The sequence below is a fragment of the Vulpes vulpes genome, chromosome 8, assembly GCF_048418805.1.
Source record: "Vulpes vulpes isolate BD-2025 chromosome 8, VulVul3, whole genome shotgun sequence".
Lineage (NCBI taxonomy): Eukaryota > Metazoa > Chordata > Mammalia > Carnivora > Canidae > Vulpes > Vulpes vulpes.
The window spans coordinates 17462436-17482384 of NC_132787.1; the positions used below are offsets into that span (position 1 = coordinate 17462436).

Below are 19949 nucleotides of genomic sequence, written 5' to 3' on the forward strand. Positions count from 1 at the left end.
GGGCGGGGACTTTATCTTGTTTATTTGTTTGATTTTGCATTCTCCATCCCTTCTACACCTCTCCATTCTTCTACTAATGTTTGGCTCTAGTCTACCTTCAATAAATGTTGAAATAAACAATTGATAAAACTAGCACTGCCCAGGGGATGTTGATGATAGTGACTTGGTGGTGTTTTTCCCTTGTTGGGGAAAAGCCAGGTGTCTCTGGCTACTCGAGATAAGCCTGCTGGTAGAGGGTTATGTTGTTTTTACAGTGCTTTCTATTTAGTATCATTTGATTCAGTAAGTGAGGGGAGGGGGTACCTCTTCTCTTGGAGACAAAGTAGAGGAGAAGAAAATAAAGGAGAAACAATATTTACCATCTGCCTTATCCCTTTGCTCTACTGTTTCCTTTTGAAAATGGTTTTACAGATGTGTGATTTATTATTTCCCCTTCTTAATACTTTCATTTTCCTGGGAGCAGAATGATTAGCCAGTCCTTAATTCTATTTTCAAAGTATTCTTTTAGTGTTAAGTTTTTCTGTAATACTGTGTGTGTGTTTTTCTGTAATTCTGTGTGTTTTTTTTAATGGCCAGAGTATTTGTTTAGCGTTCAGAGAGTTACCATTATTTCACTTACTCTTCCTGTCAAATAAGATAGTATCTCAGTTTTTAGAAATGTAATAATAAAGAGCTGTAATAATAAAATAAAGAGTTGTGCATGTTGATTGACAGAATTTACATTTTTAAAAAAGATTTTATTTATTTATTCATGAGAGAGACAGAGAGAGGCAGAGACAGGCAGAGGAAGAAGCCGGCTCCATGCAGAGAGCCCCATGTGGGACTTGATCCTGGACCCCAGGGGTCATGTCCTGAGCCAAGGCAGAGACTCAACTGATGAGCCACCCAGGCGTCCCTGACAGAATTTACATTTTATTGATTAAAAGAGAATATGGATAATTCAAGATTAACTGAAGTCCTTTTTTGAAAAAATCATTTTCTTTTGTGGGCTAAGATATAGTGCCTACTATTTGTTACGTTTATTTTCCTTTTGGATAACTATAGGGAAGAACAATTACACAATTATGTAGTTCTCTTTTTTTAAATATTTTTGTCATTCACAGTTATTTATATGAACAAAATATTCTTATCTAACTGTGTTGACATTAATAATATTTTTAGATTTGGTAAAACTATGAGAGCTCAGGCTCTTTTTTTTTTTTTCTTTTTTAAGATTTTATGTTTTTATTTGAAAGAGAGTGGGAACACAAGCAGGGTAAGAGGCAGAGGGATTAGCAGACTCCTTGCTGAGCAGGGATTCTGATGCAGGGCCCAATTGCAGGACCCCAGGATCATGACCTGAGCTGAAGGCAAACTTGACCCACTGAGCCACCCAGGTGCCCCAAGAGCACAGGCTCTTAATGTTGAGATGGTGTGGGTGTGATCCCGAGTCATTTACTCATTGTGTGACTGTGGGCAAATTACTTAGCCTTTCTGAAATGCATCATATTCAGCTTTTATCAGCAACACTAATAGTATTGGGAGTATTAGGTGGGATAATACACGTATGCTAATGTCTTTAGCTGCTTAGAGTATTAGATGCTTGTAAAATCTCAGCATAGTGCCTGCCAAAGAATAAGTACCTGGCACAGTAGTTCTTATGACTAGTGTCCAGCATTCAATACATGTTAGTTATTAGTATTGTATTTGTATTTTATATTTTGGCAAAGACTTAGATTTGGTTTTATTTTTATATTTAAATGTGGATATAGGAGATACTTTTCAAGTATCTGCCTATTCTGAAATTCGTGAAAATTTTCATGATGTTAAGTGGTGTGTTTTACATAGGCATATATTCAGTCAATACCCCTTGGATCTACTGGTTGACAGATCCCAGCACTGGCCGAGTAATCCTCCAAGGCTTTTACACTTGTGGTTTTCTTTGGAGAGCTTTATCATTAGATTTCCACGTGGAGTTTTCTCCCTCCTTCATTCAATTTCTGCTTAAGTGTTACCCTAACAGAATTGAAGAGGCTTTCCCTGACACCATATTTAAACTAGCACTCCATATAACGTCACTCTTTCTCCTTAACCTTTTGTACCTGGTATGTGTGTATGTGTATAATGTTTCTTTCCCTTACCCTGTGAGTTCTGTAAGAACGCTTTTTGTTTGATCTTTATATTCCCAGAGCCTACAGCACCAAATAAATTTTTGTCCTCAGTGAAACATATACCCAATATATATTGTTCTCTTTAATGTGATTGTTTAAAAGGATAACATATAGAGTTTGATAAATAATTGTTGTGCCTGGGAGCACTGATGATATATCCTTAGCTTTTTAATGCTATAAACCAGTGTCATATGTGGGCAGTTTTATTTTTATTGTTTCAGAATAATGGTCAGTTGGGTTTAAAATCTATAATAAGTAATTGTATCTTTACTAATGTGGTTTAACCTTTTAAAATCTTAGATATTTTTGAAGATTATGCTTCTCCCACCACAGCAGCCCAGACTCTCTTATATACTGCTGCAAAGAAAAGAAAAGAGGTAAGAAATATAAAGGAAGGGAAAAGAAATGTTGGGAAATATCAGGAAGGGAGACAGAACATAAAGACTCCTAACACTGGGAAAAGAACTAGGGGTGGTGGAAGGGGAGGAGGGCGGGTGTTGGAGGGGAATGGGTGACGGGCACTGGGGTGGACACTTGACGGGATGAGCACTGGGTGTTTTTCTATATGTTGGTAAATTGAACACCAATAAAAATTAATTAAAAAAAAAAAAAAGAAAAGAGGTAAGAAAAGAGTCACTCTTTTCATTTATTCTTTCTTATTTATTTATTTATTTATTTTGAGTTACTCTTTTTTTTTAAAGTATTTTATTTTTTTTTTTTAAGATTTTATTTACTTACTCATGAGAGACAGAGATACAGGCAGAGGGAGAAGCAGGCTCCATGCAGGGAGCCCGATGTGGGACTTGATCCTGGGTCTCCAGGATCAAGTCCTGGGCCAAAGGCAGGCGCTAAACCGCTGAGCCACCCAGGGATTCCCTTGAGTTACTCTTTTTAAATCCAAAGTTGAAAGATGGACTGTGTTGATTTGACACTCTGTTATACCCCTGCTATTTGAAAAATTATATTATTCATTATAATCTATTAAATATTTTTCTGTCCTACTAAGGGAAGAGGGTTATTTTCTTAATTATAATTGCTTGATAAAACACAACAAAATGGCTTTAGTTTTGAAAATTTGTATATCATACTTAATACTATAGTAGCAGTTAGTCAGTGAAAGCTGACAAAGACTAAAATGGATTCTTCTGTTTCTCTAGGTGTTGCCAAAAATGATGGCATTTTGTTATCAAATCCTAACAGACCCGAACTTTGACCCAAGGAAGAAAGATGGAGCTTTGCATGTGATTGGTTCCTTGGCTGATATTTTATTGAAGGTTAAGCTACTCACAATATAATTTACTTAAGCACAGGCGAATGAGAGAGTATGAGAGTTGTGAATAATTTAAAACTTATGACTGCTTCTGCATTATTGAGTTGACTGTAAACATCCATTTTTCTTTAATTCAAAAGAAAATTTCCCGTTTGTCCCTTTTTCAGTATGAAAGTATTGCCATATGAAAAAAAGGATACAAAATGACTAGTGTTACTTGTTGCTACAAAAGTCAATCAATATCAAATTATATGTAAGGTACTGTTTCTGTCTTGTTTTAAAACATAAAATATGTAGGTCAAATAATTTTATGAAATTGTACATAGAAAAACAAGAAGAAAACCCCCAAAAAAACAACAAAAAAAGAAATTGTACATAGAAGTATATTAAGTCATAATAAACATACTGTATTAGTTTGTGATTTTTATATATGATAAAGGCATCGGTAAGTTGAAACTTCATTTCTGTTTCCTCACAGAAGAGTTTATTCAAGGACCAAATGGAGTTATTGCTACAGAATCATGTATTTCCATTACTGTTGTCTAACCTGGGATATCTTCGAGCTAGAGTAAGTTTTTCATATTTCCATTATGTATCTTAAAGTGTTCATTTGAGGGGTGCCCAACTGGCTCAGTCTTGATCTTGGGGTCGTGAGTTTGAGCTCCATGCTGAGTGTAGAGATTATTATTAAAATAAATAAATAAATAAATAAATAAATAAATGTTCATTTGTAAGATAATTATTGAACTAAATATTTTTGGATAAATTGAACTTTTACCACATATTGGTATAAAATGAAGTCAATTAGAATGTCCCTTATTGTCACCTAAGCTGAATAAAAAACGAACTAATAAATAAGAGATTTATGGATTTTAATTCTAACTGCTTTACATTTTCACCCTAGTCTCACTTGCTGCATTTCTAACACATGCAGAGAGAGGGATGATGTTATAGCAATCGTACAAAAAAATTCATAAACTGATTAATTTTCAGCATCCAGAACAGCATGAAATTCTAGTTTGGCTAAAAACTTGACTAGTATAAATCGTATTTTAGGTCAATATATATGTTTTAGAAAAATGGAGAAAATAATAATCCATGTAAACTTAATTTGTGTTTTAAGTGTATATTACTTCTAGAATCAATCTTTTATGGAGAAATAAAAATAGAGCTGTAATTCAAGAGCCTAGTATTTGTCTTTATAACTACATCAACACAAAAAATGTCTTGCTATAAGGAACATATGTTAACAATGTCTTGCACACTAAAGCATTTTATAAACAGAAGGTAATGTTCACAGAAGTATTTGGGCACACATAGATTAAGAGGTGCAGAAGGCATACACGTATTTTTATAGGTAGGCTCTTGTCTTTGACAGACTGAATTGTAACTCCCTTGTTAAAAGTCTTTGACAATTCAAATTACCATTAATTGTGTTTTATGTACATAGAGAAAGTAAATAATATGATTCTGTGGTCTAATAGTTTAAAATTTGGTAATCTCTATATGGTTTAATATTCTTCATATGAGCATAAAAAAAAAAAGAGGAAGTTTGCTAAGTCTTGATGCTGGTAAGGGAAAATAATGTTTCATTTGTTTGCTGTGGAGGCCAACAAATGAAGTCAAACATTGGTTTGTAGTAGCTCTTACATATAAATAAATAACAAGTTAGTTATGAATCATAATATTTATTAAGAATGAGCAGGATTTCTGTTTTCAGAGATACTTCAGTTTGGTTCCATTTTCTTTTTCCTGTGAAAAATGCATATAGATGATTTAGAAGTAAAAAAAACCACCTTTTTTAATTAAAAAAAAAAAAAGGAAATCCAGAAGTTAGCAACTAAAGCTAATATGCTAACCCTCAAAACAAATAGTACTTGATAGAGTTAATGATATTTTACTTAAAAAAAAGTTCCTATGTGTGTAACTTTATTATACAATGCCACAATCCTAATAGTTCCCTACTTAATTTCTTCTTCCAACATAGTCCTGTTGGGTACTTCATGCATTCAGTTCTTTGAAGTTTCATAATGAACTCAATCTAAGAAATGCTGTTGAACTGGCAAAGAAGAGCCTGATTGAAGATAAGGAGATGCCTGTCAAAGTTGAAGCTGCCTTGGCTCTCCAGTCCTTAATTTCTAACCAGACACAAGGTAAAGCGAAAAATACCTTTTAAAGGGTGGATTCTATTTTTATGTTTGATGTCGTCTTCTCAAATAATTTCTTTACTTCCTTTCCTGATGAGGATGATTCTCTGAGTCTAAAGGTGGAGGGTTTAGATTTCTGAACTTTTGTTCCCTCAGAACTTTATAGGAGTTTGTTCTTCCCCTTATTAGGAGTTATTATTGACTGGTTTCCAGAAAAATTTTATTATTTTATTTTATTTTTAAAAACATTTTTATTTATTCATGAGAGACACATAGAGAGAGGCAGAGACACAGGCAGAGGGAGAAGCAGCCTCCCCACAGGGAGCTCAATGCTCTACTCATCCCAGGACGCTGGGATCATGCCCTGAGCCAAAGGCAGACACTCAATTACTGAGCCACCCAGGCGTCCCTCCAGAAAAATTTTAGATTAGGAAATAAGTTGATAATCGCTGGGCACTGGGGTTGACTGGGAATCAAGAGACCTGGTGTCTAATTATGATTGTGCTCCTGGGTTGCTGTGTAAACCTGGGCAAGGCACACCATATGTCAGGAGTTTGATTTCCATATATTTAAATTCAAGGGGTTGGACTAGATGGCCTTAGGAGTCTTTTTAACTCTAGGATTCTATGATTCTACTAGTTTTGAAAGTAGCAGGTGGTATTTCTAGTGAGTGATGACACAGATATTTGTTTAGAAGAATATTGTTTAAAGTTCAAGTAAACCTTTGAAAGTGAATTCAGTTTTATGAAGAACATGAACTTAGTTTACTTCTATTCTACAGTGTTTCAGTGAATATTATACAAGGAATATGTGGCAGGGAATGGGCACCATCAATATTGGACATAGTTTTTGTGTACATGATTTTTTTATATTTGTATCTTGATGTCATATATATGTCCTATAAGCCTATAAGCATTTGTATAATTAGAATTTCTCAATGAAGGCTCTTGGCATTTTGGGTAGGACAGTTCTTTCCCATGTTATGGGATTGACTACCCTTAATTACTTAATGGGAAGTGGATATATTGGTGAAGATTATTTTGGTACAGCTGTGTCTTACTTGCCAGAGAGCAAGTATCTGTCAAGAATCTATTACTCTGTGTCACTCTACCTTGTGACCAAGGTAATTCCTTTCACCAGTTGTGAATGCCTAATTTTTTACTGATTTTGTTTTATTGCATTAGCTAAGGAATATATGAAGCCACATGTAAGGCCTATCATGCAGGAGCTGTTGCACATTGTTAGAGAGACAGAAAATGATGATGTTACTAATGTTATCCAGAAGATGATATGTGAATATAGTCAAGAAGTAGCTTCAATTGCTGTTGATATGACCCAACATTTGGTAAGAATGGGCAAAATTTTATGTTAGCTTGAAAGCAAATTCACCCTTGAATAATAAAAATAAAAGACCTATCTAATCTAAATACATTAAATTCCAAAATTTGAGTTCAGTTTTATATGTAATTGAAATGTTAATATGGAAATGTTTACTCTAATAATTCTGTCAGTTAATTTCTATAGTTAATTAGGCTTAAATGATTCTGGGATCATTTGTTTTCATCTGTAGTATTCTGAGATTTCACAATGGTGTGCTTTAATATAAGCCTTCTAAACTTTCGCTTTCCAGACTTTGAATCTGGAAACTCATTTCCTTCAGTTTGGGGTAATTTCTTGAATTATTTGATTAATTTCTCCCTACCATTTTTTTTTCCTGTTCTATAGTTTCGATATAGAATATTGGATCAGGACTGAGTCTTTAATTTTCCCAACTTTTTTCTCCTGCCTTCCACATCTATCTTTTTTTGTTTCATTTTCTAGATGATTTCTTGACTTTGTCTCCTACCTTCTATTGAATTTTTCATTTGAGTATTGATTGCTAGATTTCGCTTTTCCCAGACTTAGGATTTATTTGCTTCATAAAACCAGAGGTTAAAAAATAGCTATCTTATTGTTATAGCTAATGTATATGTTCCACCCTAGTGATTAGACTAGGAAAAAATGGCTGTATTTAAAACATGATGGTTTTTATCATTGATTTACTTGGCAAAGTGCACAAATTGAGTTTGAGCAAGGCTGACATTCAGAAGAGTGCCACTGCCCTTTTATTATAACAACAGTGAGAGGTAGATATAACAGTACTAATTGTTGAATGTGTATATGTTATGTTCATAGGCTGAGATATTTGGCAAAGTTCTTCAAAGTGATGAATATGAAGAAATCGAAGACAAAACAGTGATGGCTATGGGAATTTTACATACTATTGATACTATCTTGACAGTTGTAGAAGATCATAAAGAGGTGGGATTTCTTTGTGTTTTATTATGTCATTATAATAACATTAATTGAAATTTACAGGATCAGTGGGCATGACTTTAAAATTGCATTTTGGTTATGTTGCTAGATTTAAAAAATTACCTTCAAATATTAAAGGAACACTAAAATAATTGAAGGGGGGAATATTACATGTTGTTTTAAGATATATACTATATTCCTTTGTACTAAAACTGAGTTTAGTTTATCACATCTGCTATGTTCTAGGTTAGGTTGTTGGGGAATATCAAATTGAATAAGACATAAACTCTGATTTCTGGAACCTACAATCAAGTCTTCTTGGTAGAGAGAAACAGCCATTCAATCACAGTGGCAGATATTAAATAATGGAACAAAATTCAAATGTAACAAACATTATGAAAATGGAAGGGAAGAAGAACTTAAAATATCATTTTCCTAAACTGAATTCCAGGAGAATATTGGGATAAGAATTTATGAAGACAGTTATTAAATGCTTTCTTCTCTATAAGCTGTTAGAATTTTCCTAATGTTATTAAGAGATCATGGGAGCAGGTAAATAGTAGTGTCTTTTTGATGAATTGTAAAACAGGTTTAGGTAGTATTGAGAAAATTGCTCATGGCCACAGTTTTGGGTTTGTAGCCAGATTATTTCAGATTATTTTGATAATACATCCATTTTCTCCACCTGCAACCTTCCACTCTCCTACACAAGCATTACATATCCTCTCCTTAAATCAGATTTGAGTTCGTTACTTCGTGAACTCAAGCTGACTTGAGCGGCAATGGCGGCAGCTCCTGTTTCACATTGTGCGATTTAGGAAGCAGGTGTCCAGCCTTTAAATAGCATTTTGTTAAACCCTGTGGCTGTTGACTTATTCTGTGTTTATCACATACTAATGAAAGATTACCAGATTCTTAAAAACAGTTCACTATTCTTCTTCCGGGCAGGCCTCCTTCACCTAAAAGGCTGAATGTGAAATTTTACTGCCAGATTCATTATTGTTTTTTTTTTGTATCCTTGTTAAACTTGTATGGGTCACTCAGAACAGTGAGATGTTCCAAATTAAAATACAACAAGTATGCTTAAGAATAGTTCTTTCATCTTATATGTGAACTTGTATTTTCAATTTGGAGAGACCTTAGAAATTCCCTAGTCCAGTTTTCCAAAATGAGTGTGTGTGTGTGTGTGTGTGTGTAGGACAGGCAGTAGTAAAATGAGCAGCAGGATTAGTTTAAAAACAAAACAGTGGGATCCCTGGGTGGCGCAGCGGTTTGGCGCCTGCCTTTGGCCCAGGGCGTGATCCTGGAGACCCAGGATCGAATCCCACGTCAGGCTCCTGGTGCATGGAGCCTGCTTCTCCCTCTGCCTGTGTCTCTGCCTCTCTCTCTGTGTGACTATCATAAATAAATAAAAAAAAAATTAAAAAGAAAAAAAACAAATAAAGCTGCTATAAATATTTAAAAAAAAATAAAAACAAAACGGTATTTTACCTTTTTTTTTTTTACTTTTTTTTTACCTTTTTGTTTTAATTTTTTTACTCTTTTTTTTTTTGTTTTAAAATTTATTTATTCATGATAGAGAGAGAGAAGACAGCGGGGCAGAGACACAGGCAGAGGGAGAAGCAGTCCCCATGCCGGGAGCCCTACGTGGGACTCGATCCCGGGACTCCAGGATCAAGCCCCGGGCCAAAGGCAGGCGCTAAACCACTGAGCCACCCAGGGATCCCCTAATTTTTTTACTCGACATTAAACTTATTTTGCATTTCATATAAAGGAGCATGTAAACTTACTGTGATTATCAAAGGAGGCATGGTTTAAAATTGAGAAACACTAATCAAATCCAGCGTCCTTACCTACAGATGAAGAAAACTTAAAGCCTTCAGTAAGTGGCTTTACTAAGGTCATACATAATTAGAGGCAAAACAAAGACTGGAATCTTTGTCTCCTGACTGCTTGTCCTGTGATTTTGAACTTTGACTATTAAAAGCAAACTTTGAGGAGAATGTTTCCTTAAAAGGAAAAAATCACATGTGCATGAATACATGTACAAACACTTAATGTATGCAGAATAAAACTAGAAATCTAAACCAGATGCTTATGCATATGCAGTTTTGCTTTAATGGCTTTAAATATATTGACTAATTTTTAAACTGGGAGATTTTTGGATCATTTGAACTTTAAGACAGTACTTTATTTTTTTAATGGTCATTGTTAGCATTTATTGTATATTCTTCCAAATAATACATGCACATATGTCTATTTCTAGGGCTGGTTTTCAGGGATATACAGTGATAAATAAGCATATCAGTTATTTACAACTGGCAGCTGCTCTGGTGGTTTGGTATCCATCCTACCGGTGGCAAAATATGTTGACTATTTAAGATAGTACTTTAGGGTTGAATATTCAAAGAATATGCTCAAAAGCTAAAATGAGCTACTTAGATGAAAAATCTAACCCATGTTGGAATTCAATTTTTTGCTTATTTAAAAAATATTTAGTACAACATATGTTGAAAAATTCAAAAGGTGTGAAAATATAGTAAATTTCACCTTCTCACTTAGCTCCCCAGATGTAATTCTCTGGAGGTAACTCCTTTACAAGGTTTTGTATCCTTCCAGAGATTTTTTTCCTATTATAATACCTAAGCAAAAAAATGAGTGTGTGTATTTTTATTTTATGAAAAGTATAGTATAAAAAAAAAGTATAGTGTACAGTTTTTATCTGCCAATTTTGAATTTGAATTTGAATAGTGATCCTTCCATATTAGTCACTAAAGTTAAATATTTTTAGTAGTTACATAATATTCCTTTATATCATATGTCAAGTTTATTCAACCAGTCCCTCATTAGTGAACATAATTTAACTGTCCCTCGTTAAATGGAACTTTGGTTGTAACTAAGTGAGTGGCTTTTTACATGTCATTCCCATAGGTAATAATATGTCTAGAGAGCAAATTCCTTGAAGTGGAATTGCTGGATCACAGGATGTATGTATGAATAAGCTTGAAAGGTATTGCTAACTTGGCCAATTTACATTTCCCAAATCAATGGACAGCAGTGTGTCTCTTCCCAGCTACGTACTTTTTGATCATTACCACCAGTCTGATAGGTGAAAAGTGATAATCTGGGGCTTATAATTTGTACTCTTATCATGTATTAGAGTGAACATCTTGTTAAAGGCTTAAGGTCTGTTTATATTTCTTTTTCATAACCTTTGCTTTTTTTTCTGTTGATTTGATTTCATGGGAGAGAACATTATCTTTGTCTGTGATACCATTTGAAAATGATTCCCTCAGTTTTTCGTTTATCTTTGCCCCCTACCCTATGCAGATACTAATTTTTGAAATCAAATGGCTCAGTATATTTCTGATTTCTGTGCTTTTGAGCCATTTTCCATCTTTAGGGTTATACACAACTTCTTTTCATTTCTTCTAGTATTTTTATGGCCCAAGTTTTCACATTGAAATCTTTCATTCATTAAGAACTTGTTTTGGTATAAAATATGAGGTAAGGAGCTAACTTAATTTGTGATTTTATTACAAATTTAACTCCCACTTTTATCTCTAGTTTGGTTATATTTTTCACTTGAAATTTAGAATTGTCAACTTTCCCTGTCAGAAAAGTCCTGTCGTTATTTTTTATTGGGCTAATATTTATAGACTAAGGGTTATCATGATGAATTTTAAACTGAAGACCTAAATTTGTCTTTAGGTTACTCAGCAGTTAGAGAATATCTGTCTACGGATCATTGATCTTGTTTTACAGAAGCATGTAATTGGTAAGTTCAAAGGTAGAGTAAAAAGGTAAACTGATATTTTAAATTTGGTGAACTTAAAGTGCATTTTTAGCCTTTCAAATTCAACAATATGGACAATTTTGAGGAAGAGAAGCTTGCATTCTCTTCTGTTTGGGGATATACTTTCTAGTATTAGATATCTATATTTTTATTTGGGGGAAAATTTAATACATCCAATAAAATTTTGTTTTTAAAGATTTTATTTATTTATTCATGAGAGACACAGAGAGAGGGAGAGGCAGAGATGCAGGCAGAGGGAGAAGCAGGCTCCATGCAGGAAGCCCGATGTAGGACTCAATCCTGGGTATCCAGGATCATGCCCTGAGCTGAAGGTGGCACTAAACCGCTGTACCACCAGGGCTGCCCTAAAAAAATTTTTTTAAAGATTTTATTTATTTATTCATGAGAGACACAGAAAGAGAGAGGCAGAGACATAGGCAGAGGGAGAAGCAGGCTTCATGCAGGGAGCCCGATGTGGGACTCGATCCTGGGAGTCCAGGATCATGCCCTGAGCTGAAGGCAGACCTTAACTGCTGAACCACCCAGGCATCGCCCATAAAAAATTTTTAGTCTTAGAATTTAAAGCACAGAGAACTTTAGATTTTACATTTTTTAAAAGGAAGAACTGGGATGAAGTTCAGGCCAGGTTACTTTAGTCTGGAATTGAAAAATGAGAAATAATAGACCTATGTCCTATCAGAAGTGTGAGATAATTGTTCTGTTATAGTGCCTGACTTCTGAACAGAATGAGTAACTAATAGAATCAGGATGTTACAAACTGATGGGAATTTGTAGAGGAGGCTATTTTTCCATAGTAACCAAGCATTTTGAAGATGGCAGCTGTAAGTCATGTGGCCACGAGGGAGATGTAACCTGTATAGCGTGCAGATGGAAAGGTGGAAGAAAAGCATGTGACTGCTTATGAGCAGTTGTCTCTAAGCGTTTTATCATTCATCCCATTAGTAAAAATGGAGCATGCATTTTTAATATAGGTGAATAATATTTGAATACATATTATAGGCAATATACATGTTACTAAATTACATTTACATCCATAAAAATAGAAATGTAAAAGTATGGGATTAAACTTCTCTCTATAAATGTGTTCTCATACATTATTTTCCTTTCTCAGTGGATTATCTTGTACACTGCCTGGGGTACATACTCTTTCCTTTTGAAATTATTGCTATAAAGCAGTAGTTCTCAAACTTTGCTGTGCATAAGAATCACCTGGAGCTAGTTAAAATGACATTTCTGGATCATAATCCTAGAGATTCTGATAAGCAAAAAAAGAGTTTATTCACTTATATCCTTATTCATGGAAGAAATTGTAACTGAAAATTCTCCATTTAAATTTAAAATAATCTTGGGGTGCCTGGGTGACTCAGTCGGTAAAGTTCTGCCTTCAGCTCAGGTCATGATCCCGGGGTGCTGGGATGGAGCCCTGCATCAGGCTCCCTGCTCACTGGGGAGTCTGCCTCTCTGTCCCTCCACCCTCCCTACTACTTGTTTTTTCTCTCTCTCAAATAAAATCTTTTTTTAAAAAAATAATCTTGAGGAGTAAGTCGTGAAGTAAGGCGAAGAGAAATAGTTTATACCAATCTTCTAATTTACCTATGATAACTGTTTGATTTGCACACCTGCAATGTCAGGATGTTAAGGGAATGGGTCTATTTTTGGGTGCAGTGGGTAGAGGAGAAAGCCGTGGTTCCAGTTGCCTATCTGATATTCCATCCTTAGCCCTAAGGTGATGGATGATCTTTCTTATGTTTGTAGCTGTAATGTAACGTTAACGGCTGATTTTGAACCAATATTTGGACATACAGGATCTTAGATTAAAAAAAAGATACTTGAGGGATGCCCAGGTGGCTCAGTGGTTGAGCATTTGTCTTTGGCCCAGGGTGTGATCCTGGAGCTCGATCCAGGATTGAGTCCCACATCGGGCTCTCTGCGTGGAGCCTGCTTCTCCCTCTGCCTGTGTCTCTGCCTTTCTCTCTCTGTATCTCTCATGAATAAATAAATAAAATCTTAAAAAAAAAAAAAAAGAGAGAGAGAGAGAGATACTTGTTCTTCAAGATGTCATGGGCTAACTCTCTTATTCCAAGACCTCCACCCCAGCAGCCTGACTTAATTTGTGTCCATGGTCTAGTGTCTTTCCATTGTTTCACTTTCCTTTTTTCCCTTGCCTGTTTTCATTGCTAATTTACTCAAAAAATTTAATTTATTATTAGAATCCAGGATTAGCTATGACTGCTTTAACTGCTTTATTGTGCAGGAAGTCAAAGTAAGCACAGCCATCCCACCCTAACAGTCAGTCTTCTTGGTTGAGAATGATTGAAATAATTTTTGGTAAATTCAAGCATAAATGGAACTTAGGAAGATGTATGGTAGCTCACTGAATGTGTGGTAAGGTTGAAGCTGGCTGGAACCAGCAGGATTGTGCCGTAGAAGTGGTCTGCTGAGAAGGCCAGGGCTGCCTTTATCAACACCGGCTCCTGCACTGCTGCCCACCACAGTTCAGACTCTAGTACAGCCACAAAAAATAATCCGCAACAGCTTTGTACCTTCTAGTTTTTTTTTTTTTTTTTAAGATTTTATTTATTCATGAGAGACACAGAGAGCGGGGCGGGGGGCCAGGGCAGAGACACAGGCAGAGGGAGAAGCAAGCTCCATGCAGGCAGCCCGACGTGGGACTCGATCCCGGGTCTCCAGGACCACGCCCTGGGCTGAAGGCAGGCGCTAAACCTCTGAGCCACCCGTGCTGCCCTGCACCTTCTAGTTTTTCTGTCAGGTTTCAAAGTCCTGATCTTCACCATCTGAGTGGCTGGGCCGTGCACATATGCTGAAGCTGCCAGGGGATGTGCCAGGAAATATTGGGCCCCTTTTCTGTCTGTAGGCTTTGTGTTAGGAAGAGACATTTGCTCTCCTTTCCTCCTATCCACAGTGTGGGGTGGTGAGAAACAGAACTTTCAGATATTTCATATTCAGATAGTGTTGCTTTTCATGTGATTGTCTTATGTAACAGATTATTTTCCAGTATCTATGATTTCCATCTTATTTTGCTCTTGGTAAGACAAGTACCTATCTACTAGCTTTTGCTATATTGTTTTAAATAATGTTACAGAGCAGCCTGGGTGGCTCAGTGGTTTAGCGCCTCCTTTAGCTCAGGTTGTGATCCTGGGATCCCAGGATTGAGTCCCATGTTGGGCTCCCTGCATGGAGCCTGCTTCTCTCTCTGCCTGTGTTGTGTCTCTGCCTCTCTCTCTCTCTGTCTCTCATGAATAAATAAATAAAATCTTAAAAAAAAAATAATGTTACAGAAAAAGAGTTCAAGCACATCCAGGGTGTATATTAGTTCTTTTTATTTATTTATTTATTTATTTTTTTTGATTTTTTTGAGAGAGAGAGTGCACAGTGGAGAGAGGGGTAGAGAGAGGAAGAGAGAGAGAGAATCTTAAGCAGGTACTGTGTTCATCACAGAGTCCAATGGGGCGCTTGATCTCATGACCTTGAGATTATGACCTGAGCTGAAAATCAAGAGTTAGATGCTTAACTCACTGAGCTACCCAGGTACACCTAGTTCCTTTTAAATAAGAGAAAAAAAACCCTTAGAAGTCAAAAGACTTTTGCTCAGTGACATGGTCAGAATTACTTGAAAATTTTGTATTGAGAATTGTGTTTTCTGATTGTGTATTTAGATATGATTTCCTTTTGACAGAGGGTAATAATATATATGCAAATACAAGAGCATTCCCTTTGGACTCTTTATACTGGATATAATTGTCTTGTAGCAAATACTGTACAAATTTTACAAGGTTTGTAAATTGACAAAATATGGTCCAGAATATAGTTTGTAAACATATGTGAGGCAGGAAGATATTTTAGCCTAGCTTAATTAAGATTCCCAAAGAATATTAATTATCTGTAAATTACAAATCCTGTGCATGAGAGATATACAACTATCTATTCCTTCTTGTATCCATTTCTAACATAGCTTTAGAAATATAAACTATATTTTATTTGTTACACATTATCAACAATATACATATTTCCAGTATTGTGGGTAAGGTTAGTAGAAATAAATCTTTGCTCTGTTCTATTGGGTAGAGGAAAGATCTTGGTAAGAAATAGAAGGTGGCAAATATTGGTAGCTGAAGATGGGAATGCCGAGAAAGTGGCGCTCAAAATATGTTAGGTATAAGAGGAATGTATGTGAGTGGATAGCCTAAGTCTTCCTCTCTGTGGTCTTTGTGTTTAATTTTTGCTGTTTTCTAGCATTCTAACTAGAGATTTTCTTCATTCTAGAATTCTATGAAGAAATTCTTTCACTGGCATATAGTTTAACCTGCCATGGTATTTCCCCTCAAATGTGGCAGCTGCTAGGTATATTATATGAAGTTTTTCAGCAGGACTGTTTTGAATACTTTACAGGTATGGCTTTTACCATGTAACATTTTTGATTTTCTGTGTCTAGACATTATTTCCTTTGACACCTGATATAAAGACATATATGATTCCACTACTAATCAGAAAATAATTGTTGTTCTTTCCTTTCTGAATAAAGGATGCTGCTATTGGAGCAGTGTTTTACAGCCCTAGAAATACAGGCATCACAAGGGAGACTGTTTCCTATTATATCTTAAATTAGTTTGCAGTCAGAGCATATATCCATAGATTAATTCACTTAATGTTTCCTGAATGCAGTCTATATTCCAAGCACTGTTCTAAGCACAGCAGTATAGCAGTGAACTAACTAGACAGCGCTAGGTCTTTGGGTGCTACCATTCTAGTGGGGAACAGGGAAGGCGAGGAGCATACAGACAAGCAAGAAAATATACAGTATGCAAATGGTGATGACTCCTATGGAGAAAAAGACAAAAATTTGAAACAATTGCTTTAATAAATGATTAGTGCTTTAATCTTTCTGATCCACATTTTCTTCGTCTATAGATAGAGCTGATCTGTCATTTTTGTTACTAGCATTTTGTGGTTGTGAGGAAAGATAGTAATGTGTGGGTGCTACAGAAATAGGGTTTCAATGGGAATACTTCCTTTCTACTCTTGCTACTCAAGTGTCATTGGGCTTTTGAATTTTTTTTTCCAGATATGATGCCTCTCCTGCATAATTATGTGACAATAGATACAGATACTTTGTTATCTAATCCAAAGCATTTAGAAATACTTTTTACAATGTGTAGAAAGGTAAGTGTGTCCTAATCAGGTGTTGTAGTGGTTCTTACTAATGTTTGAGCATTTTACTTCAGGACACTCTTTCAGTTTGTCTCTTATACTTGACTTCTGTATCACCTTCAACATGTATTTGCCCTTTTTTTTTTTCCTAATAGACCTTGGAATTGTAATTTGACAATTTTATATTGCATTGTGCTTAAGAATGTTTGCCACTTTTATTTATTTAAAATTTTTCTTTCTTTCTTTTTTTTTTTTTAAAGATTTTATTTATTTATTCATGAGAGACACACAGAGAGAGGCAGAGACACAGGTAGAGGGAGAAGCAGGCTCCCTGTGGGGATCCTGATCTGGGCTTCCATCCCAGAGCCTTGGGGTCATGCCCTGAGCCGAAGACAGAGGCTCAACCACTGAGCACCCGGTGTCCCTCTTTATTTTTTATTTTTTTAAAGATTTATTCATCTGTTTGAGAGAGTTGTGTGCCGGGATGGGGAGGGGCAGAGGGAGAGGAAGAGAGAGCATCTCTAGCAGACCCCCTGCTGAGAGAGGAGCCAGACATTGGGCTTGATTCCATGACCCTGAGATCATGACTTGAGCCAAAATCAAGAGTTGGAGGCTTAACTGACTGAGCCACCCAGGTGGCCCTTATTTATATTTTTTTAAAGATTTATTTTATTTTATTTTATTTTTTATTTTATTTGAGAGAGAGAGAGAGAGAGAAGAGGGGGAGGGACAGAGGGAGAGAGAGAATCCCAAGCAGACTCCACGCTGAGCTTGTACCCTAACTTGACCACAAGATCATGATCTGAGCCAAAACCAAGAGTCAGACACTCAACTGACTGAACCATCCAATGCACTCCTGATGTTTGCCACTTACATAGCTGTGTACTTTATGATGTTTAGGGTAAATAATTTTGTGTTTTTTTTTCTTTAAAAAATGCAAACTTACTACTTGATTAAAGTTCTAAAAGTAACCCTAAAAACAAAAAAGCAAAGTGCTAAGAAAATTAGCCACAGTTTGTTAATCACTGATTTTTTAAAGTTGAATGTGTATATTGGAACCTACTAGATATATATGTTTTGAATATAAGTAACATAAGACAAAAGAATTGGAATAGTTGGAAAAATGGCATCATTTAGCTCAGTACAGGATGATTTGTTAGCCATTTACTGGCTACTGTTATATTTACATACAAATATGATTGTCTGTGTTGTCTTTGTCACAGGATAGATTTTGCCCTCTATTGGTTATATCTGGAATCATTGATGAGTATAGAATAATGTTTTCCTTCTCCTTTAGGTGAATATTTATATATACATAAATATAAAATTGTATTGCATAGAGCTCCCAGATACTTAAGTTTGGCCTTGGGAATAAAATACCTAGTGTACAACGTATTTTCCTCACTAGAAGAAATATGTACCAAGATGTTAAGAGCTCTGAACTGATAATCAGCACATCTGATTGAGGTCTCAGTTCACTTGTAAAGAGCCTGGGAGATTTTGGGAGGTCGTGAAGTTCCATCACATATAAACTGAAGGAGTAGAATCATGATTTTTAAAGATCCATTTAGCTCTGTAATAACCTAGCTTATTAAATCATAATCACTTGGCAGTCTTCAGTATTCTAAGTTGTAGAGATAGTCGCTAGTGAGGATAAGGGGAAGAGAAAACAGCAAGCAGAAGACATAACAGTCCTACACCCATTTGTATAGCTGCTCTGTGTTATAGCAGCTGGGATAAAAGTGATGTTCACAGTGATGTCCTTAGACTTACCAAGTGGTTAAAATATATGTTGTATTCTTGTTTTTTTTAGTAATAGCTAATACTTACTGAAGTCATACTGTATATGAGGTATTTCCTAAGTACTTTTTACATATTAACTTATTTTATCTCTACAATATTATGAGGAAAGTATCACCTTTTAGTAAAGAGGAGACTGAGGCACACTTTTTTGTGTCATGCTTGAGTCACATAGTTTTAAGTCACAGAGCTAGTCTGTGTTGGAGCCATATTTGAAGCTAGGTAGTCTGGCTCCAGAGCCCATTTTTTAAATTACTGAAATATATTTTGTTTCTTCTTCTGGAGGTGGGGACCAAAACCAACCACCACCACCACCAACAACAAAAAAACCCTGGGTAAATGCAATCTGGGGCAAAGGGAGTGATTGTTTTGTTTTGTTTTGTTTTTCTGTATTCTGCAGCCCTACCACGTTACATATATTATTATACTCTTTATGTAGTACTGTATATATATAGTAAGACACAGAGGTTAATTAGCTTTTTTAAAAACACTGATAATAAGTGACAGAGCTGGAATTTGAACTAAGGCATTCTGTTTCCAGAGTCCATTCACGTTTAGAATCTAGATGTGTAGGGGGATCCCTGGGTGGCGCAGCAGTTTGGCGCCTGCCTTTGGCCCAGGGCGCGATCCTGGAGACCCAGGATCAAATCCCACATCAGGCTCCCGGTGCATGGAGCCTGCTTCCCCCTCTACCTATGTCTCTGCCTCTCTCTCTCTCTGTAACTATCATAAATAAATTAAAAAAAAAAATTAGATGTGTATACATTGCCCTAAGAGGTAGAATTTAAAAATTTCTGTAAATAGGGTTGATTGCTGGCTTTACCAGCTATAGCTTGCAGTTCAGCTCACTGATCCATTTTTTTTCCGTTTCCAAAATTTTATAACTGTCTACTTTTTTCCTTTTCTCTTAGTGGATTTATGTCTCTAAAATCTCTTTACTGTCATTTTTTAATGGTCTTTTGGGAAGTAATAAAATTAAATGAGAATATTCAGTCTATCTTCTTTATCCAGAATTTCTTTTTAATTCAGTTTTCTTAAATTGTATTTGTCTAGGAAATTATCCAATTCATCTGAGTTTTCAAATATATAAGGAATATAATATTCTCCATAGTATTCACTTATTTTAATCTCTTCTTTATCTGTATTTGTCTTCATTTCTAATATTTTAAAAATTTTGATCTCTTTTTAAGAATAATTTTGACAAAAGTCTGCTTTATTGTCTTTATTCAATGAGGCTGTCTTTTGTCTCTCTTTGTTACCTTTTTTTGGCTGTATTTTAAATTTCTGTCTCTTCTTTATTC

General features: G+C 35.5%; 1 protein-coding gene across 4 annotated transcripts in view; it reads left to right on the forward strand.

Annotated features, from left to right (window-relative positions):
- Positions 1 to 19949, forward strand: part of IPO8 (importin 8) — a 70114-nt gene that overhangs the window by 29057 nt on the left and 21108 nt on the right. For all 4 annotated transcript variants that reach the window (XM_072765649.1, XM_072765651.1, XM_072765650.1 and 1 more), the window contains 9 exons: positions 2451 to 2527; positions 3308 to 3424; positions 3899 to 3988; positions 5408 to 5573; positions 6752 to 6912; positions 7743 to 7868; positions 11574 to 11640; positions 15964 to 16089; positions 16763 to 16860. In XM_072765649.1, coding sequence (XP_072621750.1) covers positions 2451 to 2527; positions 3308 to 3424; positions 3899 to 3988; positions 5408 to 5573; positions 6752 to 6912; positions 7743 to 7868; positions 11574 to 11640; positions 15964 to 16089; positions 16763 to 16860 — 1028 coding nt within the window. The remainder of the gene's footprint in view (positions 1 to 2450; positions 2528 to 3307; positions 3425 to 3898; positions 3989 to 5407; positions 5574 to 6751; positions 6913 to 7742; positions 7869 to 11573; positions 11641 to 15963; positions 16090 to 16762; positions 16861 to 19949) is intronic.